The sequence below is a fragment of the Vombatus ursinus genome, unplaced genomic scaffold (genome assembly GCF_900497805.2).
Source record: "Vombatus ursinus unplaced genomic scaffold, bare-nosed wombat genome assembly UNPS02010193.1, whole genome shotgun sequence".
In the NCBI taxonomy this organism is placed as follows: Eukaryota; Metazoa; Chordata; class Mammalia; order Diprotodontia; family Vombatidae; genus Vombatus; species Vombatus ursinus.
This window is the reverse complement of record NW_020949971.1, coordinates 7,517,747-7,540,988: the sequence shown is the minus strand read 5'-3', so window position 1 is coordinate 7,540,988 and position 23,242 is coordinate 7,517,747. Positions and strand designations below refer to the sequence as shown.

Genomic DNA, 23,242 nt, shown 5'->3' with positions numbered 1-23,242 from the left:
TTGTTCTTTCTGTATTTTATTGATGTAAACATTTAGAGATAGAAATTTTTCCCTAAGTACTGCTTTTTGCTGCATTCCCCAAATTTTGAAATGTTGTCTCACTGTTATTATTCTCCTTCATGAAATTATTGATTGTTTCTATGATTTGTTCTTTGACCCACTCATTCTTTAGGATTAGATTATTTAGTTTCTAATTACTTTTTAATCATTTTCCCCTATAGCCCTTTATTGAATGTAATTTTTATTGTGTTATGATCCAGAAAGGATGCGTTTAATATTTCCTTAATATAAATGCTTTTCTGCATTTCATTGTGAGGTTTTTATACCCTAATACATAATCTTTTTTTTTTATGTGTGTAGACCCCATACACTGCTGAGATAAAGGTATATTTCTTTCTATTCCCATTCAATTTTCTCTGAAGTTGTATTATTATCTAACTTTTCTAAAATTCTATTCATCTTCTTTACTTCTTCTTGTTCTTGTTCTTCTTTTTGGTTAGATTTATCTAGTTCTGAGAGGGGAAAATTGAGGTCCCCTACTAGCATAGTTTTACTGTCTATTCCTCCTGTAACTCATTTAACGTATTTAAAAAACAGGATGCTATGCTATTTGATGCATATAGGTTCAGTATTGATATTACTTCATCGCCTATGGTACCTTTTAGCAAGATGTAGTTTCTTTATCTCTTTTAATTTTTCTCATTAAAAAAACACAATTAGAATAGCTTAGGGCTTATCTCTTTTCTTATTTTAAAAATCAGTTCCTAATCACTTCTTCCCCAGGTTATTTCAGCAGGCTCTTAATTAAGCTTCCTGTTCCAGGTTTCTTCCCTATTCCAGTTCATCCTTTATGTTGCTGCCAAAGTGATTTTCCTTAAGTGCAGGTATGAGGCTGTCCCTTCCCTTCTCAATATATGCTCCCTATTCTGGGATAACCTATCCATTCCTCTGTTTTAAAGCCTTTCATTACCTGACCACAACTTACCTTTCTAGCCTCATTGCTTATCTTTTCCCAACTAGCACTATGATGGAGCCAAACTCTTCTTCACATATGGAAACCAATCTCTCCCTTTTGTGCCTTTCAGATGGATATCCTGCATGCCTGGAATGCATTCTCTCCTCACCTCCATTTCATAGAATCCTTCTTTTCTTTTGAGACAAATGTCTTAAGCACTACTTTCTATGTTCAGCCTTTCCTGATGCCCCCCAGTTGTTTGTGTCCCCTCTTGCCTTGCTCCTTTTGCTACCTTCATTTCTTATATTTATTTATACTCATTTTATTTATATTTATTCCATATATGCTTATATATCTGCTTGTTGTCTACCCTATTAGAATGCAAGCTCATTTCATTCTTTGTATTTCAATTTCTAATTCTTAGGCATGTACCTGGTTGATATAGTAGGCACTTAATAAATATTTGTTGATGGATTACTACCTCCCCACATTCCTCTCTTCAATGATACTCCCAACATTCTAAATCAATGCTCTTTCTTGTAACAATTAAGCATCATCAAACAAAACAAATTCACTCACTGGCTAAGCCTATTATTTCACAGCTTAAAAGATTTAGAGCTGGAAAGGATTTTAGAGATGACTTAGTCCTACCTGACCATTTTATAGTAAAAGAAACTCAGGACAAGTTATTTGTAAATGGTGAGTAACTATTAGTGAGAGTAAATATTAAAATTGGGATTTGAACCCAGTGTCATCTAACTCATTCCTTTTCTTTGCCCCCTCTTTTGGGCTGCTTTCCTCCATCTCCTCTTTAACTATTTCTACATCAGTGAGGAAAAAAAAGTATTCTACTTGCAAAAATATTATTGTCATATAGATTTTTTAAAAGCATACCTGTTTTTGAAAGTGAATTTTGATTGGATGGATATCAAAGCCTTGGCTGTAACTGAATGAAACCATATTTTCTGAAGGCAAATGGTAGAAAGGACCCCCTCTTTTTCCCTGAGTAGAGAATGTTCATTTCTACTGACCAGTGTTGCTGGGGTTACTAATGCCTGGTTGTAAGGAGATTTGGGATGGAGAGGACAAAGGCTTGAGTTTCTTTACCATGAGACCCCCCTTTGCTGTTCCATTTGTGTCCTAGGTTGCTGGAGCCTTCCCTGCCAAATCTGTCTAAACCAGTTTAGGGCTTTGCTGCCAGTCATTTTGTTTGCAGACAGGAGATGGATACAGTTGTCTGTGGCAGTAAGCCTCTTGGCAGGACCCTAGAGAAAGAATCATAGTGAAGGAGAAACCCTGTGCCATGCATATAGGGCAGTGTTTGTGATGGAGTTGGCACTCAGAAATTTCATTGTGCTCAAAGAAATAGCAGCATTACTTGGAAACTATCAGCTATGAACTAAACTCTCTAAATAAGCAAGGAAATATATCTTTTGCTTAAGAAGACTGATGATATCACCAAGATTTTCATCCTGTCCAAAGGGAGGCAGTGCAAATAGAAAGAATAGTAGATTTGCAGTCAGGACTGAGCATTGTATCCCATTTCTTCTACCCCCTGTGACCCAGGCCAAGTGACTTTACCTTTGTTGGTCTCAATTTCTTCATCTATAAAATGAAGGGTTAGAATAAGATGGAGCTTCCAGATCTAAATCCCTGCCAAGTCAAGTCAAGTCAACAGAAATTCATTAAGCGCTTACTGTGGGCTAAGTACTGTGCTGAGTGTGGCAAATACAAATACAGGCAGAAAGAAAGACAGTCCCTGATCTCAAAGAGCTTATGTTCCAGTGGGGGTGAGGGGTGAGAGTGGGGAGTTGGTAGAGACAACACATAAAAGAAAACAGGAAGCCAGAGAGGAATGGTAGAGAAAGTCCATAGACTCAAAACAAGATGGCAGACTAGACATTTTCTCTGATCCCTTTGACTTCTCAAACCTCTTCAAAATAGAATCTACACACCAAAGGGAAGGCAACTTTGGATATCTCCAAAGGAGACAGGACACAGAATCCAAAAGGTGGTTTAAAAAACAAAAAAGCAAAAATCAAACTGAGGCTTGGTCTGAGCTTACTCATTCATTCCATGTATCATGACAGTGAAGCTGCGCTAGTAAACCCAAGTACTCAATTCTCAGGTTTGCAACAAAATTCAAGGACCCAAAAGATGGGATTTCAACAAAACTCAACCCCACACTTCAGTCACCCTTTCCTCATTCTAGTGCTGTGAAGATCCTTGCCTACCCAACAGAAGTTTGCTAGAGCTGCAACAGATAGCCAATATAGTAGCAGCAGCAATCTGTTCTGCAAAATATGTCTGCAGGAGAGTCAAAGAATAGAATGAAAGGGGCAGGGCATGTGTCTGGGCTTAAAATACAGCTCAACACTGTACCCTATACTCTTCCCTCCTCCTAGAGCCTCAGATACCTAAACTATAGAAATCAACCCTGTAGCCCCAGTGTGGTAATACTATGGACTGTCAGTGCTAGGCCAGAGAACTGAGGAGCAGAAGAATTGAGAAAGGACAGCACAACAGGTCACCGTATTTGGAGAGGCTGTGGGCCATTCCACTAAGGCTGATAGGGAAACAGCTTAGTATTCAGTTGGGGCCAATTCTGTCCCCCCACGCCCAACTCCCATAGCAATTTGGGGCAGAGACCTAGAATAGTGAACCGTGTATTGACCAGTGTGGGAGGAGGCTGAGATGCTTTGAGATCTGGTCTCCATGGAAACCAACATTAGAAGGGAGGGAGTCAGAAAGCGAGCAATAGGGGAAAACAAGTGGGGATGGGAGGGAAGGGGAGGCAGAGATTACAAAAGACCTCAGGAAGAAAAAAAAACCCTTAAAGATCCTGAATACAAGCAGATAAACCACTAGGGAAAGCATTAAGACCACCAGGAAATTTGAATTCTGGATCTAATAGGTGAGTTCAGCCTCCGTGAATAAATACTACAAAACAAAGAAAAACAATCCAACACCTGATGAGGCAGAGGAATCTTTGGAATTTGAGGAAAATGTAGAGCCACATCATACTGTTCCTAAGTGGTTTAAAAGAGAAAAGAGAATTATGAGAGCAAAATTTATGGCCTGCCCAGATAAAAAATGGGCAGCTATGTGGTTTAGTGGATAGGGCGGCCAGGTCTGAAGTCAGGAAGACCTGAGTTCAAATATGGCTTCAGACATCTACTAGCTGTGTGACCCCAAATAAGTCACTTAGGTTGCCTCAGTTTCCTTATATGTAAAATGAGCTGAAGAAGGAAATGGCAGACCAGTCCAGTATCTTTGCCAAGAAAACCCCAAATGGGGTCACAAAGAGTCAGACGTGACTGAAACAATTGAACAACAACAGCAAAAAATAATGGGCAAAATAGAAAAACTGGAATCTGTGATGATAAGTCTCACTAAAGAAAACAATAGATTGGGAATACAAATACAAAGAAGTGAAGGAGAATATAGAAGAGGAGAAGCAAAACAAAATCATAACATTAAAAAAAAAGACTCACTATCCAAGCAAAATATACTTACCTTGAAGACAGGATATGCAGAGACAACTTAGAGATCATAAATCTCACTGATGAATGAATGAAAAAGATGAATGAAAAAACTTAGCACTATAATGCAGGAAATAATACAAGAGAACTGTCCAGAACTTCTGGACATAGGAAATGGAACACAAACTGAAAGAATTCATAGATCACCTTCAGAAAAAAAAAAAAGAAAAGAAACAAGGCTAAAAACACCAAGATTCAGTGGTTAAATTTAGCAATATAATTCATAAACAAGAACCACAAGCAATCAGGAGAAAGACATTAAAATACAATGGAAAGAAAATTCAAATAGCATAAAACTATTCTGCACCTGGAAGCAGCTGGTTTCTCAGTGGATAGAGCATTAGGTCTGGAATCAGGAAGACCTGAGTTCAAATCCAACCTCATCAGTTGACATGCCAGGATGATTTGAGCTCTAGCCTCCTCTCAAATTTCCCCTATTTTTCAGATCAACAACGCGAAATTCAAGAGAAGGCTATATAGCTCAGATCTTCCTGGTGTGTCAGGTTACCTATCTTGTTCTTTTAAAATAAGAATGATGACCTGGAGTCCAGAAGATTTTAGTTCAAAACCTGTCTTACTAGCTATGTTATCCTGGGAAAGTTTATAAAACTCTTTCGTGCTTGGTTTTCTCATCTGTAAAATGAGGGTAATATTAGCACTTAAGGGTTGTTGCAAGGTATAAATGAAACAACACGTAAAATGCTTTTCAAACCTTAAAATGCTATATAAATACTAGCTACAATTAACTGGTTATGAGACCATACACATAAGGCAATTTTCCTTAACCCCAAATTAAGGGATCTAGATTTCATCACTAAAGTCATAGGAACACAGAATTTTGAGCAGGAAGGATTTTGGAAGTGTTGTGATCTAATCCTCTCATTGTAAAGAGGAGTGAACAAAAGTCTAGTGAGGGGAAGGGCCAAAACTGAGGGGGCAGTTGTTGAAATGTGGGGTGTTAACCTGGAAAATATCTATTTAAGAGAAAGTAGTCTACTAAAATACTTAGTGATTAATTTCTTTGGCAAGGCTTTCATAGTTTCCCAGGGAAAGTAAGGCTAGTTGGTAGGCCAGGGTTACCGAGTACTATCCAGAGAGGGAAGAAATGAGCAGATAAGATGCATAATTAATCTCTTCCTAGGTCTAAATAAAACCTTTGGGGGTAGAATTGTTTCTATGAAACAAAACAAACACAAAACTTCCTTGCTTGGGGGACTGTAAATCACAAAAACCTGGCAGGTGATGACATTTGTTGTTGACCTGGGGAATTTGCTCTTTCTTTTATTTAAATGTGAGAACTAGGTGCTGTCAGAATTGATCACTCTAAGAGGGACAGGGGGAAAGCAGAGGGGCGTAGGAATCTTTTTATTTTCTCTGAAGATATTCTCAAGTTGAAGTAATTAAGCACTCAAGGTAAAGACCTATAGACATCCACCAGTGAGACAATTACAAGAGGAAGGCCAGTAATATAAACACTAGCACTTGATGACATCCTTAGGGTCTGTTTTGTTTGGTTTTGTTTTGGTCTAAGTAAATACTCACTTTGTCAGTCCTATTGAAAGACCGAAAAGGAAGTGTGCTTCCTTGAATAAATTAGTTACGTGGCATAAAACATTATGATCTTCCATTAGGAAAGGCTGGGTTCTTCCTCTCATGGGACTGGCTATCTTTCAGGAAAAGTGAAATTTTGCTTCTATTACTATAATAGACTTGGGGAATTTCCCCAAATGGTGCAGAAACCAGCCCACCCACATCTTCTCATCCTGTGGGAATGTGCCTCTGTAGTATCTCTAGCATGCATCCCCTATTCCCCATCATTGTCTCAATATGGATCCACCCAGTAAGTTACATGTCTTCCTCTGATTTTCTGAGTATTTTGTGGATACCAGGACTATTCTTGGGCTGTACATTTGTTATCTCTCCCTCTTTCTTCTTCCTCCTCCTCCCCCCTCCTCCCCCTCTTCCCCCTACTCCTCCCCCTCTCCTCCTCCTCCCCCTCTTCTTTTTTTATGATCATGGCCTTTTTCTCTGTGCTGTTTGTTACATCTGTTCTTATGGACAAATCATTGCTGATACCTTGCCACAGTTGCTTTGCACCAGCACTAGCACAGTGCAAGGGAAAGATTATTGGAATTGAAATGAAAGGACTCCCTCCTTTCTTTTGAACTGCTCTTTTTCTGTCTCCTTTGCTGAATCTTCATCAACATCTTGCCCAATACCTGCAGGCATCCTCGTGGCTCTGTTCTGGTCCTTCTCTTTTCCCTTTATACCATTTCTCTGAGGGTTTCAATTTTTGTCATTATGCTGATGATTCTCATATCTATTTATCCAGCTCCATTCTCTCTGCTGACCTACAGTCTCACATCTCAAACTGGTTGTACCATAGATGTCTTAAACTCAATATGTCTAAAATTGAACTTAATATCTTTCTCCTCAAACTGTCTCCTCTTCCTAATTTCTCTATTACTGTCTAGTACACCATCAGCTTCCCAGCTCCCCAGATTCACAACCTAGACATCATCTTCAACATCTCTCTCTCCCATCCTGCCTCTCCAAATCCATCATGATCCTGATTCCTGTCATTTCCACTGTCATAGAAGCTCCTTTCTCTACTCTGAAACTGTCACTACCCTGGTGCAGGCCATTATCACCTCACTCCTGGACTATTGCAATAGCCTTCTGATTGCTCTGACTGTCACAAGTCTCTCAGTTCATTTGAGTCCAGCCTTTACTCAACTGCCAAAATGATCTTCCTAAAGCTCAGGTCTGATCACCCCATCCCTCCTATTCTATAAACTTCTATGGTTCCCTGTTGCCTGCAGTATCAAATGTAAAATCCTCTTGCCCTGATAACTCTTGAAACTCTAAATCTATTAGCCTATGTGAAATTAAATGTCATCTATTAGTTCCCTGGTGTGTTAAAATTATTCCTGCACCCCCCCACAATGTTTTCTCCCTCCTCAAAGTCTATTCTGTTTAGCTATTTAAATGTTGTATTTCACTCACATTAAATTCTTAAGGTTCATCAGGGATAGGTTTTTAAAAATTTAGTTTATTTAGTTTTTTTATCCTTACCACCTAAGGTAATGCACATTATAAATACTTTAATGTATGTTTGTTGAATGCATGAGAATAACGAAAAGAACACTGCCCTGGGATTTAGGAGATAGGAAGTCCTAGATTTGCCAATGAATTAACTATGTGGCCTTGCACAAGTGACTATATACCTCTGGGTTTTAGAATGACAGGCTTGGAGTCAGAAAGACCTGCCTTCCATTCCTGACTCAGAACTTTACTAGTTTGTGACAGCTTAGCCTCTCTGTGCCTCAAGATCCTTATCTATAAAATGGGATAGTAATATTTATTGGATTCCATTTATATTATTCTAATATAAATTGGAATAATAATTATTCCAATAGTCCTACCTCCCACTGTTATTGGGATATAACATGTGTAAAGCCCTTTACAAACCTTAAAATGCTATACAAATGCTGTTTATCATCATCATCATCATCATCATCATCTGTAAAAATGAAGGGTTTGGACAAGACAGCCTCTTTCAGCTCTAGCATGCTATGATTCTATCATTCAAGTGTAATTCTTCTGGATTTCATCAGTGATGCAGTGTGGTTTCTACTGTTGATTTGCTGTGACCTTAGAGAGGTCACTTCCCTTCTCTCTATGGGGTTAGGCAAGCTAGCTTCTCTTTCTCAGATTCCCTGCATCCTGATGAGTCTGATTGTTTTTCTAGGAAGACAGCAGGGGCACTTGATGGAAGATAAGTGAAGAATTCCTCAGCCAATTGAGTTAATTTAGAATGTAATAGAAAAAGGAAGAAGGGTGTCCATATTTCAGATGTCGACTTGTGAAAATCAGCCATGAAAAACTTTCTTTTCTCATTTTCTCTTTCTTCTGTCATCTTTTGTAAGAAAATTGGAAAAAAATATTTCATGAGAACACATGATGATAGACCTTGAACTATTTCTAATTTTCTCTCCTCACATCAAGTCTTATGGTTTTCCACCAGGGGAGCCAAATCCACAGACAACCACCTGTAGTTGATAGCGGCTTAGAAGACAAAGCTTTTTGTGACTGATGTTCCATATAGCAAAGTGTTTAGTCAGCTGAACCCATATGGTTCAGAAGTGGTAATGGCCAACATATGTCTTCTGTAGTGTAATAGCATCTTATTAGGCTGAGAATTTGCCAATGTTCTAGCCAACTCATGGTATCGTTTTACATAAAGTGATGTAGTAATAAAGACATGAATCTATGGAAACATTGGAGGGTTTCACAGCGGAGGAGAGAATAGGTTGCATTCTATCCAGAGGGCCTGGATTTGAGTCCTATCATGGCCATTTATGACCTATGTAACCTTGGACAAGTCACTTTGCCTTTCTAGGTCTAGGTTACCTGCAAAATGAAGGGATTGGACTAGATCCTTACTAAGGTCCTGCTCAGAGTGGTGCAATAGAAAGAACACTGGCTCTGGAGTCTTGCTTCACTCTGATTCTCTCAACCTCATCTTCCTCACCTGGCCTAGATGGTCTCTGAGGTCTGTGCCAGCTCTAGAACTGAGATCCATTATCTCATAAGCTCATCTTTTGTACCCCCCTTCCTCTATTTTAGACAAATCTGAAAGGTGAAATTATTACTAGGTGGCTTGGTAAATCAAACTTACTTTGGAAGAGAGATATCTGTGATTGGGAGAAAAGAAAGTTTACTTTTTCTAAAACTGATCTTTATCTGCAAAGAGATATGGTAAGGAAGATAATAAATAACTAGACCAATTTTTACCCCTAAATAGAACAAAAGTAAATGGCAAGACTAATTTATATTTGACATAAGAGGAAAATGTTAAACACAAAATATGACAGATGCTGAAAGGGCAGCTGAGAAATTCCTCAGTGAATTAGATTTTCAAAATTGCTTACTTTTCATTAAAATATACCTTGGACTTCCTTGATATATGAGAACAGGTAGACATGTTCATAAGAGCCCCTGCTTTGAGCTGTTTTAATGTAGTTTTGCTCAGAGGAGGAGACTAGGACCCTGGGAAGTTCTGAAATTTCCAGTTCAGAATGAAGAAAAGGGTATCTCTGGCTATGTAGAGAATGAAAGTGATGAGAGAAGGAAATTAATGGAACATTGAGGAGAACATCGAGGTGGGGTGATTTATAATTACAGAGTATCTCCTAGAAGGAGAGGATGGATGACTAGAATTTCAAGTGGGAAAATGTACTAAAGCTGAGTAGCTGAAAGGTTGTCTGGGTAGTGGAGTTTATAATTGAATCAATGAAAGAGACCAGTATCTAAAGTGAGAGAACCTGGATTTAAATTGCCCCATTATGACCTGTGTGACCTTTGTCAAGATGCTTGTCTTCTCTGGTCCCCAGTTTTCTCATCTGTAAAAGGAGACAGAATAGATGACCTCTGGGATTCCTTCCAGATTCAAATATTTGATCTCAAGTAGATGTTAGAATTGTTAAAATACAAAAAGTTAATTCAATTTTTTTTGGTGAATGTGAAATAGGCATTATTAGTAGATAATAATACTGCCCTAAGAGTCAACATCTCATATGATTAATAGGAATTCTGGTTGTATTGGGTAATGAGACACATTTCAGAGACATTTTATGTCATATTTTTATTTCAACTTTTCCCTGCGATCTATCCTAGTCCTTTTCACACAGTAGGTGATTAAAATTTAATGAATGTTTGCTGAATGAATAATCATATTGCATTTGATGTTAACCTGGAGGTATACTATGAGATAGTAATTATTAAATGAGATAATTAATGTAAAACACTTTGTAAATCTGAAAGTACTCCAGAAATGTTACCAATGATGATGATAAGAGATCCCCAAAGTATGTGCATAGCCCAGAAGGAAAAATGAGCAATGCATTGTAAGTAATTGTAAAGGTTGGAATCTGAAGTTATCAGGGGAAAAACAATAATACTATTGATAAAGGCCCCTGTCTTCTCAATGAACAAAATTTATTAAGCACCTACTGTGTGCCAGGCACTGTCCTAGGCACTGGGAATACACATATGAAGAAACAATCCTAGTTCATAAGAAACTTACATTTCTGTTTTTTTAAAGTTCTGAAATGAACAAATATCACATAAAATGATCACTTCTACATACAAATTAGAACAGAAAAAAGATGATTGTACATGAAGCCAAAAATCTCTAATATGCACAAATTACTTTTCCTTTTAAGTATATGATGAATTCCGCATGCATCTTTCAAAGCTGTCCTGCTTGTCTGTGTTAACATGCTTATATTCTATTGAGGATGACAGCAACCACATCTTTCAGTATTTAAAGAATAAATGTGAGAGTATAACTACAAATGACTACAAAATGATTAAGAAGGAAGAGTACCAGTGGTGGGGAAGGGTTAGGAAAGGCCTTATGGATTTGCCCAAAAGTGAGTCAAGAGAAAAATCTTTGCAAAGTTTCATATCTTTGAAGAAAAATGCCAATGTGTCAGAAACAGCAGCTTCCCTCTTGCAGCAAATGTGTGACTAAGACAAGCACCCACTTGACTAAGGGCTGCTATGCAGTCACTGAAGTGGAAACATAACTCAGGAGTTAAGTCTGTTTCATATTGGGCACTTCCTCTAGAGAGGTTGGTGGGATGCTGGTGGCCACTGGCCGCTGTTCTGATGGAGATTAAGCTTTTCTGAGTTGATCTTGCTTCAACTACTTTTTGACATTGGGACATAAACAGGGACATGGTTTACTCTGGATATGCAATATCTAGTAGTAGTAGCAGTGGCAGTTACTGCAAGCATTCAATGACTCATTTCTTCTTCCCCAAGGAAAGGTTGAAGCTAGCAACCATAGGATTTCATTTCAGGTGGGAAAGGGACCTCATCTAATTCCTTCATTTAGTAGAAAAGGAAATAAACTCAGAAAGGGGAAGGGACCTCACCAATCCTGTCTTCCCTTGACTTTCTTTTCCAGTTTTATACTCTCTTCCAAACGGATGCATGCATCATGACTATCTTCTGGGCTATGTTCTTTTTTTCTCCCAGTCTTGCAGAGGCACAGAATCATGGAATGGGAAGGGAGGGGCCTCAGAAGTCATCTAGAGCATTTTATATCTGAAAAGGAATCCTATCTTCCATGTAACCTGCGAATGGTCATCCACCCACTGCTTGAAGACTTTGATGGAGGGGAATCCCCTGCCTTACGCAGTGAGATCGTCCTTTGGACAACTACAATTGTTAAGCATTTTTTTCTTGGCATCAAGCCTAAATTTATTCCTTTGCAGCTTGCACCCTTTGTCTGGTTCTGCCCTCAGAAGCCAGATTACTTATCTGTTGTCTTTTCTGTATATCAACCCTTCACATACTTGAAGATAGCTTTCCATCTCCCCATTCTTCAAGTCTTCTCTTTTCCAGGGTAAATAACCTAAGTTCATTCAACCAATAGAATCTGTACTGAAGGTCCTTTACCATATCAGTTGTTCTCATCTGAATGCTACTTCACTTATTAATACCTGGCTCAAACTATGGTGTCCATATCTGAGCACATTGCATCAGATATGGTGGTTTCAGGGCAGACCATAGTAGGATTATCACCTCCTTCCTCCTGGAAGCTAGACTTCTTCTAATGGAGTCTGAGAGTGGTCTAGTATTTTTGGTTGCTACATTACACTATCGATTATGCTTAAGTTTGCAGTTCACCAACCCCTGCCCATGTTTTTCAAACAAGCTGCTATCTTGCCCTACTTCACCTGTCTTGTACTTGCGAAAACATGAGGGTCAGGGGGGCAGAGCCAAGATGGCGGAGTAAAAGCAGTGACTTGCTTGAGCTTTCCCCCAAACCCCTCCAAATACCTGTAAAAATGGCTCTAAACAAATTCTGGAGCAGTGGAACCCACAGAAAGACAGAGTGAAACAAATTTCTGGTCCAAGACAACCTGGATGGTTGATTAGAAAGTTCTATCGCACTGGGTTGGGAAAGGAGCGCTGTTCAGCACAGGCATGCAGGCAAAACAGGCCTCTGCAAACCTGGAGCAGGCCTTAGATGACTGAATCACAGGCAGCTGTGGTGGTTTCCAGACTTCTCAACCCACAAATGCCAAAGACAACTTAGAAGGTCAGTAGGAAAAGTCTGTGACTGCAGTGAGAGAGAAGGTTGGTCCCAGCCCCAGTCCAGGCACAGCCCCAGGGCACCAGCTGCTTTTGGAACTCTCAGCCCACAGAATGAGGGGGTCAGTCTATTCAAAGGCAAGGAGATGGGAGATAGAACGTCATGTGTGAGGGACATCAAGGAGGCCAATTTCACCTGCACTGAAGAGAGTGGTGGCTAGATATCACAGTGGAGAAAGCCTTGGGCCTCGAGTCAGGAAGACCTGAGTTCAAATCTATCCTCAGACACTTCCTGGCTATATGACCCTGGGCAAGGCACTTAAGCTCTATTTGCCTCAGTTTTCTCAATGATAAAATGGGGATAACAATAGATACCTTCCAGAGTTGTGAGAACCAAGAGATAATATTTGTAAAATACACTTGGTGCATGGTTCTTAGTGAATACTTTTTTTCTCCTCTTAGAAAAGAAACTCAGAGCCATGCTGTGCAAGGCTTTAGAGGCTAAATGGAGGAATTTGTACTTGATCATAGTAGCAATAAGGAAGCACTGAAACTTGTTGAACAAGGGAAAGACATAGTCATAACTGTGCTTTGGAAATGCAACATCCTTTGGTGGTTGTGTGGATGATAGATTGGACCAAAGAGAGACTTGAAGTGACAAGACCAATTAGGAGCCTATTACAATACTCTCTGCAAACAGTGGGTGAGGTCCTGAACTAGAATGGCAGTTGCGTGAGTAGAGAGGAAGGGATAGATGCCAGAGATGTTGTGGAGGTGGAATTGACAATACACGGCAACTGTTTGCATATGGAAGTAAGGTGGGGAGGCAGAATGAAAAGTAGAGAATGGTTTGAAAGTTGTTAACCTGGGTCGTTGGGCATGTGGTGTGATGCCCTTGATAGAAATAGAGATGTTCAAAAGAGGGGCTATGTTATTGGGGGCAAATGAATTCTGTTTTGGATGTGTTGAATTCAAAATGCCAGTGGGACTTCTACTTGGAACTAGGTAACAGGCTTCTGGGACTATAGTTCAGGATAGAGATGAAGGCAAGATTACATCTATATCTACAGACGTAGGTGTAGATATCTGGGTATATTTGTTGTTGTTCAGTTGTTTCAGTCATGTCCCATTCTTCATGACCCCATTTGGGATTTTCTTGGTGAAGATACTAAGGTGGTTTGCCATTTCATTCTCTAGCTTATTTGACAGATGAGGAAAGTGAGGCAAACAGGTAAGGGACTTGCCCAGGGTCACATAGCTAGTAAGTGTCTGAGGCCAGATTTGAACTCAAGAAGATGAGTCTTCCTGATTTCAGGTCCTGCTATCTACTGTGCCACCTAGCTGCCCATATTGTTAAGCAGATATAGCTAGCTAGTGAGATAGATAGATAGATAGATAGATAGATAGATAGATAGATAGGTAGGATTATCTATTTATATATAATGAGTTACTTTCATAGAAATGATTATTAAAGCCATGGAAGCTGATGAGGTAAACAAAAGAGAGAATGCAGAGAAAGAAAGAACAGGACTTAATACAGAGCTCTTAAGTATATGCAGAAATAAGGGGCATAACACAGATGAGACTCTAGCAAAAAAAAAAAAATCTTGAAAAGGAACAGTCAGACTGGTAGGAGGAAAACCAGGATTGAGTTGTGCCATGAAACTACAGTATCTAAGATGGGATGGGGGCTAACAGTGCCATATTCTAGAGATAGGTCAGGAGGATGAGAATTTCGAAAAGACTGTGGAAAACTTCTCTTTGAATGCTGCCATTCTATCCATTCAGAATCTATCTGGTGGTGAGAGAATCTAGTCCACATCTCTCCATTTGAATACCATAAGAGAATTTATCAGATACTTTCCAAAAGCCTAGACAGACTGTATATGCAATATTCTTCTGATCTACCCATTTAGTATTAGTCAGAAAAATATGAAAATACTTTTAGTCTAGGATAATTTATTCTTGACAAAGTGATGCTGGATCTTTGTAATCATGACTCTTCAGTCTAACCATCTCTTTGATGACACATTTTGAATTTTGCTAATAATAAGTGTTGAGCTTGCCAGTCTATAGTTTGCAGACTGTTTATTTTCAGTGTTTTGAAAATTGGGACAACATTTGTTGCTCTCCAGTCCAACTGTTTCTCTCTTCTATCACTCAAATATCCCTGATAGTGGCTCATCAATCATATCTGCCAGTACTTTCAGCACCTGAGGATATAGTTCATCTGAGCCAGGCAACATGGCTTCATGAATGGGCATGAGGTGGTCTCTTACTAGCTCCTTACTTATCTTGCTTACTAACAAGGCATCAACTCCCTGTAAGCCATTTTTGTTCTGCCATTTTTATTGCAAAAGTCATTCTTCTTGGCAGAGAAAAACTCACCATAATCAGAATTGGAATTCAGTCCTCTGTCTCCTCTGAATTATCATCCCATTCCTCATGAACAATGTGGTCCCATCTGTTCTTTAATCCTCCTCTTTCTCCTAATATAGCTTTTGAAAATCACTTCTTCTTGACATTTGACTTCCTTCTCATCCTCAGGTTATTTGCAGTGTTAATTCTCCTGACACTCTTTTTATATGATTGTGACACATTCTTAGATTAATGTTCTGTTACCTGCCCATTCTTCCATTTTCCTTACCTATTTTTTTTTTTTTTTTTTTAGTGAGGCAATTGGGGTTAAGTGACTTGCCCAGAGTCACACAGCTAGGAAGTATTATGTGTCTGAGGCCGGATTTGAACTCAGGTCCTCCTGACTCCAGGGTCAGTGCTCTATCCACTGTGCCACCTAGCTGCCCCCATACCTATTTTTTTTTAAACTGGATCTCCCCATCTCTCAGGCTGAAAGTTCAGTGGTCATTTACAATCCTAATCCCATTGGGTATCTGCACAGAAGCTTTGACCAGATCAATTTCTGCTACGGGCCATTTTGTCTTGACTCAGGCGGCCTGATAGCCCCTGTTCTCGGAGTGGGGCAGCGTTCACCATATTGATGCCTGACTTAGTGTAGATACCTGATTGACTTAGGGCACTGCCACTCAGAACCTCCAGCTAAAGTGATCAAGCATCTTCAGCCTCCCCCAAGGAAGGATCATGAGTGTACATCATCATGACTAGTTGTACCTATCTATCTTTTTAAAGTCTTGTTGGCAAACTGTCTTGCAGCCACACCAGTCTTTTTAGACATATTCTCTTCCCCCCGTTCCCTTCCCCAATTGTCCCCCTTTATGTCTTTGGAATTTCACTCTTAGTGATACATGCACATACATACATAAACATACACACACACGTATACATGTATATATGCATATATACATATTACATATAAGTGTAATATGTATATATGTAATAAACATGTGTGATACATGCATACAAAGAAGTTAACTACAAGATAGTTTAGGAGGGAGGGCATTGGCCGTTGGGATCAGGAAAGGCTTCATACAGGATGGTGCTTGATCTGGGTCCTAAAGGAAAAGAGAGCCTCTCTGAGGTGAACGTTAGGAGGAAGACTATTCTGGCCTGGGAGACAGTCAGTGAAAAGGCATGTATAGGAGACGGGGTTTGAGGAAAGTCCTGTGTGAAGAACAAAATAAAGCCAATTTGGCTCCGTCACAGAGTGCTGCTGGGGGGGTAATATCCAATGAGGAAGGAAAGATAGGTTGGGGGCAGTTTGGATAGGAGCTTTAAAAGCTAAACAGAAAGAGTCATGTATTTTATCCTAGAGGCAATAGGAAGTCACTGAAATTGGTTGAATAGTGGAGTCATGAGGTCAGATTTATGCTTAATAAAATTGATTTTGGTAACAATGAGTAGAATAGACTGGAGTGATGAGAGGCTTGTCGCAGGGAGACCAATTATGTGGCTGTTGCAGTAATCTAGGCCAGAGGTGATGAGCACCTGAAATTTGGTGGTTGGTGTAATTGGGGAGAAGGGATCAGATTCAAGAGATTCTGTGGAGTTCAGAAATAGCAATATTTGGCAGCTATCGGTTAAGTGTGGTGAGGGAAGAGTGAGGAGTAAAGGACCAGGCCAAGATTGTCAACCTGAGATACTGGAATGGTGGTACCTTTGGCACAACAGACACAACTATTTTAATAAGGAGTAGGAAAGAGGATTATATGTGAAACTATGAACTTCTATCAAGTACTTGTTTCTTTAAAATATGTGTATTAAGTTTCATAAGATCATAACAAAACTTCTCTGTTTGTCTGTTTCCTTCTGAATATTTTTCTGTTCTCTTCTGTGTATTTTTTCGATTACGTTTTCTTTCTTTTCTCTTTTTTTAAAAATCACACTCATTACTTACCAATTTTCTCCCTCCCCTATAGAAGTCCTCCTTTATAACATAAATTTTGTTAAGCAAGCAAATCCACCAATTGTCCATGTCTGCAAATATGTTATGTTCTATACTTTTACTCTGTCATCCCTCTGCCTAGAAGAGGGGGTTCATGCTTCATCAGCTGCCTTCTGCAGTTGTAATTGGTCACTACATTGATCAAAGTAAATAAGTATTTCCGAGGGATTTTCCTTTACATTTTTATCGTCATTGTGAAGTGTTCTGGTTCTATTTACTTCACTTTGTATCCATTCATAGAAGTCTTCCCCTTCTGAATCCACCCCTTAGCCATTTCATATGGACCAATAACATTCCATTACATTTATGTATCATTTTTGATCAGCAATTCTCCATTCAATAGGCCCCCACTTTAGTTCTTTTTTTTTTTTTTGCTATAAAGACACTGCTATAAGTACTTTTCTGCATTTGAATCCTTTCCTTCTGTCTTTGTCCCCTTTGGAATATATACCCAGGAGATGCGATGCTTGTCAAAGGGAATGGATAGTTTAATGACTTTTGGCATATAGTTTCAAATTACTTTCCAGGATTGGATCAGTTTACCACTCCACCAAGAGTGTCCCCCAACAGCAGCTCTAATAATTGTCATTGTCTTTTGTCGTCTTTGCCAATCTGATAGGATGAGGGAGTTGTTTTCATTTGCATCTCTCATTAATTTCATATAGCTGTTGAAAGCTTGATTTTTTTCTTTCAAAAAGAGGCTGTTCGTATTCTTTGACCGTTCATATCTTGGATCTGGCTTTCTTCTCCTCTATCTCAAAAGCGAGTGATGAATTTCCCCTACTACCATCATTTCCACCCTAGCCACCAGCACCTCCCTGTTAGTGAGGATCAACTCCAGAATAGAATTTCCCCTTTTAATTTCACCTTCTTTTTGAAGGAGGAAATGATTATTAAGGCAAGTCCAGAAGTGATCAGCTGCTCTGTTTTTGGCAGAGAGAGAATGCACTCCAGAAGATATCAGCATAATTGAAGTCCCTAGATCACTACAGTACTATGCCTCTTTGTCAGGCTTGTGATGTGTTTCCCAAACTCCTCATTTATTTCATTTCTGTCCATCTATTTCTTTTTTTTCCCTTGCAAAGATTTGCTTCTATCTCTGAAAAATGAGGGGGTGGTGCTAGGTAATGCTTTTCCTTCCAGCTCCCAAGCCTATGATTCCCAATAGGTGCTGTAAGTATTGTTCTCCTCTTAAGGGAAAACATCTGTGGTGGCTTAGTCCTTCCATCACCTTAAGGGGCACATCTGCAGTCTTTTCCTTTGCAACTAGGTATTGGCCTAGAGCCAAACAAATAACCCGAGGCACCCAGAGTGAGCATGGGAGAGCTGGCCTGGAAGTTCAGAAGTGTGAAGGTCAAGTCTTGCTTCTGACATTCAGTGGCACTGTGACACTAGGCATGAATGAATGAAAGAATGAATGAAAAGATTTCTAGAGACCTTATGTTGTGCCAAGCACTGTGATAATCTTTGGAGATACAAATACCGATGCAAGACCATTCCTATCCTCAAGGATCATTTAGTCTAGTAAGGGGAGACAATACACATAAGAGAGTTTCTACTGGGGAAGGATGTTTTTATTTGGGAGGTTACAGTCATGGTAAATGGTACCATATGATAGGTTATTGATACATGCTTTCCAGAAGTATTATTACTGTCTTGGGTACCTCTCTCCCTCTCATCTTTCAATCTTGCCATTATCTTTGACCTCTCATTCTCACCCCAAATAAACAAGTAGTTGCCAAAATTTGTCATTTTTCCTCTGCAGTATCACATATCCATTCCCACCTCACTACTCACATGGCTACCACCTTAGTAACTCTCTTCTGGACAATTGCAAAGGCCTTCTAATTGGTCTTTCTGATTCCTCTCCAGTCCACCTTGCACACAGATGCCAAAGTGATTTTTATTAAAGTCAGATCTGACCATATCACTCCCCTACTCAATAAACTCCAGGAGATCCCTGTTATCTCTTAGAGAAAACATAAATTGCTCTTTTTACCTATTAAAATCCTTTACAACCTGCTCCCTTTCTATCTTTCTAGCCTCCCCCACTCAAAATCTACTGAAGGAAAAAATGAAAATGGTCTCTAATTCTATGTGATTTTCTGCATGCTAATCAGCTTTAGCTTGCTTATTCTGATTAAGATGGAAAGCAATAATATACTTGACTCTTTTGTGTTCCAGGTGCGTGGAAGTAAGGGCCAAGTCCTCTACGTTTTGGATGCCAGCAACCCACGCTTCTCTAACTGGTTGCGCTTTGTTCATGAGGCACCCACCCCAGAGCAGAAGAACCTGGCCGCCATTCAGGTGAGCTGGCCCCCTGGGTATCTCTCAGTACCACATATTTTGTTCGTAGTGAATTCACTCTTCCACCTGTGTCTATTTGTAGTTCAGAGGCAGAGGTAGAGTTCTAAATGCAGGACTGCCTTCAGCCTAAGTCAGCAGTGTGTCATGGCAGCCAAAAGGACTAACGTGGATGTGGGCTATGTAGATAGGAGTAGCAGCGTTCAGAGCATGGGAAGTACTAGGCAATCTGTGCCCTGCCATGGGCCCTCAGCTTTTCTCATTCATTGATTTATTGGTTCATTCATCTGTCCATTTTTTTCATTCAGTTTGTCAATTCCTGGGGCAGATTTTGAATCCAGACACCCTTATTCTAAGTTCAGTGCACATGTGTGATCAGAAAAATAGATGCTACAGTGTGAAGAGAGAGCAAAGGCTAACAAATGAACTCTCTGGATATTGTCCTAGTATACTGAAATAGCACACTTAGAAATAGCCTCTAGCACACAGGGTGAATTTTCTTTAAAGGATTTATTTAAGGACACAGACAAGAATTGTCTAAGATAAAAAGTCACTGGTGGATTGAGGTCTGTGAAAGTGGAGGGATCCCCCAAATCACTGAAATCACTGTTACAATGAATTATTCAAGTATGGCATAGTGGAAAGTGTGTTGAATCTAGAATCTGGAAAGAGTTGGCCTTAGATTTCACCTTGGACAGTTACTAGAAAAAAATCACTTAGTGTCTCCAAACTTTAGTCTACTAACCCGTAAAATGGGAATGATCAGATCACAGGGCCATAGAATTAGAACTGTTAGGGACCAAGATTTGGCAACTGATTGGCTCTGTGGGGTGAGGGAGAGTGAGAGTTCAGGATTGTGCTAAGATTATGAACCTGAGACATTGGAAGGAAGTGGTAATTTTGAAACAATAAACACAGACATTTAAATATTTAAAGAATAATACAAAAGAGGATAGCATTTGAAATTATTATTAAGGTTAGTCTACTATATGTAGTCTAACCCCCTCATTTTACATATTGGGAAGAGTGAGAGAGAAAAAGAGAGAGAGAGAGGATGAGAAAAGAGAAGAGGAGAGAAGAGAAGAGTAGAGAAGAGGAAGTAATTTGCTGTCAGTCACAAAAGTCATACAACACATCAGAAGTAAAATTTGAACCTAGGTCCACTGCCCTTTCCTATATAATGGGAATAATATCTGTGCCAAATAGCTCAGTTTTATTTCAAGACTCTAAAAGGTAATAGATGCAAAGTGCTTTGAGCTTTGACAAGGTGAATGAATCAAAGTCTCAGCTATCATTATTAATAAAGGAAAGTTGACTGTAATTTGGGGAAGACAGTGGTAGTCTCTTCTCAGCATCCTTTGGGGCTTCCAATGAGGGAGGTGGGAAGTTTTCCATCATTGACTGTGTTTTCCAGAACATACATTAATCTTCCTCTCCATTTTCACTGATCCAAATAATTTTTTTTTTGACTTATATGGTCATTGTTTTAAATTACATAGTTTCCCTTCATTTAAGGCTCCCTGAAGCAAAACTCTTCTCAAGAGAGTGGCAGTTCATGTGATAATTTTCACTTAGAGCAGCAATTAGAATATTTACTTACAAAGTGGTGCTAACTGCAGTGAAAAGTTGCCATGAAAGGGTTGAGCATTTCTGGATCTGCTCACTGTCAGGCCTCCCTCATTGTCTTTTATCTGCTCATTGTCAGGCCTCCCTCATTGTCTTTTGGGCATTCACTTTTACAGTGAATTCTATTGTTCCTTGAAATAATGATCTATGACATTTTAGATCTTAGGGTGTTAGCCCCAGACTCCTGTGATGGAAGGTTGACACGCTGCAACCCCAAGAATGCTGCTCAATGGGGCTTTCCTCAAGAGGCTAAAGGAAATGATTCCCACTTCTGTAGCACTTTAAGGATGGCTAGGATTCCAGGTCCGGAGCTGGATGGAACCTCAGGATGCTCAGCAACAACTGAGGCTAGGGAAGTCAAAGTATCAGAGGTTCACTGACTCCAGAGTCATTAACCTTGTGAGCTGGGTAAAGCAAAGACCACTATTCTTATTGTAGGTAAAAAAACTAATAAAGTGATTGGACTGTGGTCCAAAGATAGTTGAGACCTAGATAGATCTGGGAGGGTATTAGGATGAGCCCAAGTTGGCTGGCCTGATGCCTGACAGCCTTTTTGCTACATCACACTGTCTATCTAGAGACACCAGGTGGCCCAATGGATGGAGCATCAGGTTAGGAGTCAGGAAGATCTGAGTTCAAATTGGACCTAAGATAGCTGTGAGATCCCTGGGCAAATCACTTAACCTCTGTCTCTCAGTCTCCTCATCTGTAAAATGGGCATCATAGGTAGGCATCACCTATCTCCTAGTGTTGTTGTGAGAATCAAATGAGATAACCTTTGTAAACCATGTAGATCAATGCTTAGCACATAGTAGGTGCTTACTAAATGCTTGTTAACTTCCTTCTTCACCTAGGAGATCAGCCTTTACTTTTGCTTAATGAATGATTCAGGCAGTTAGGTCGGCTTGGAATCAGGAAGACTCATCCTCTGGCCTCAGATACTTGCTAGTTGTATGACCTTGAGCAAGTCACTTAACCCTGTTTGCCTCAGTTTCCTCATCTGTAAAATGAACTGAAGAAGGAAATGACAAACCACTCCAGTACCTCCTCCTAGGAAACCCCAAATAGGGTCACAAAGAGTTAGACACAAGTGAAATGACTCAACAATACATCTCCCTGCAAACTTTGTGCATCTTCCTTATAATTTCCTCTTAGAGAACAGAATGCCCGGTCAGTCAGTCTTAAAAAAGAATAAATAAATGCAGCTGGAAGTTGTGGTACTACCTGAAAGGCTGGGACTGACAGTGCTTGACCTTTAGACTTCTGAACTAGAGTGGGCTAAGCTGAAAGCATGTCTGCACGAAGTCTAGCATAAATATGATGGGACCCTGGGAGAAGAGTGAGGCTCTGAATTAGGTCACCTAAGGAGGGTTGGAACCAGCCTTGTCTAGAGATAGAGCAGGTCAGAACTCCTGCACTAATCAGAATGGGACCAGGTCTATGAGTAGCTTCTGCACTTTCATTCTGGGTGAGAGAGGGAAACCCAGTCTCTTAAAAAAATATGAAAAAAGAGACCTAAAATGCCAAATCTTTTTTGACGCGTCATAGTAGGCCCGGTGTCTGCTCACCTGTGACTAGTGATGGGAAGTGAGGCTGCCAGGGGCTGATTTTTACTTTATTACACCAAGGTTTATGATGTCATTCCAAGGATCAAACTGGGCCAGATCCCAGATAAATTGATCGAAAGGCTTTGGGAAAGCCTGTTTTTGCCATTTTAAGATCATAAGATACTAGATCCAGAGCTGAAAGGGGAGTATGAGGTCACCTAGTTCAGCCCTCATTTCACAGATGAGGAAGTGAAGCCTGGAAGTTTAAGCAAGGCGCCCAAGGCCACATACCTCCCATAGTAAACCCCATGGCATATTGGGCGGTTCTGTGTCCAGAAACTAAGTAGATGTGACCCCAGGATCAGCTTCTGTTAAAAGTGGTATGGCCATAATTAATTCAGATTAATTTAAACCTAAGCTTGCTCAGAGGCTAAGTATATCAGACGAGGACTCTTGTTTGTGGGACCTATTGGATCAACTAAGTCTACCCGAGAGAGGTTCTCTGGTGGCTCAGGGATTATAGCACTACACCTAGAGTCAGGAAGACCTGAGTTTGAATTTGGCCTCAGAGCTTTACTAGCTGCGTGACCCTGGACGAGTCACTTAACCTCTGTTTTTCTGTTTCCTCATCTATGAAACGGAATAATAACAGAAGCTACCTCCCAGGGCTGTGGTGAGGATGGAATGAAATGACATTTGTAAAGCCCTTAGCTGAGTGACTGGTACATAGTAGGCATTTAATAAGTCTGTCTTTCCTTCCTTCCTTCCTTCCTTCCTTCCTTCCTTCCTTCCTTCCTTC

The 23,242-nt window shown here is 39.9% G+C and overlaps 1 protein-coding gene across 1 annotated transcript in view; it reads left to right on the top strand.

The window, feature by feature from the left end:
- The window catches only part of PRDM5 (PR/SET domain 5), a 169,422-nt gene that overhangs the window by 34,954 nt on the left and 111,226 nt on the right, over positions 1–23,242 (top strand). The window contains exon 3 of the mRNA XM_027853751.1: positions 19,151–19,273. Coding sequence (XP_027709552.1) covers positions 19,151–19,273 — 123 coding nt within the window. The remainder of the gene's footprint in view (positions 1–19,150; positions 19,274–23,242) is intronic.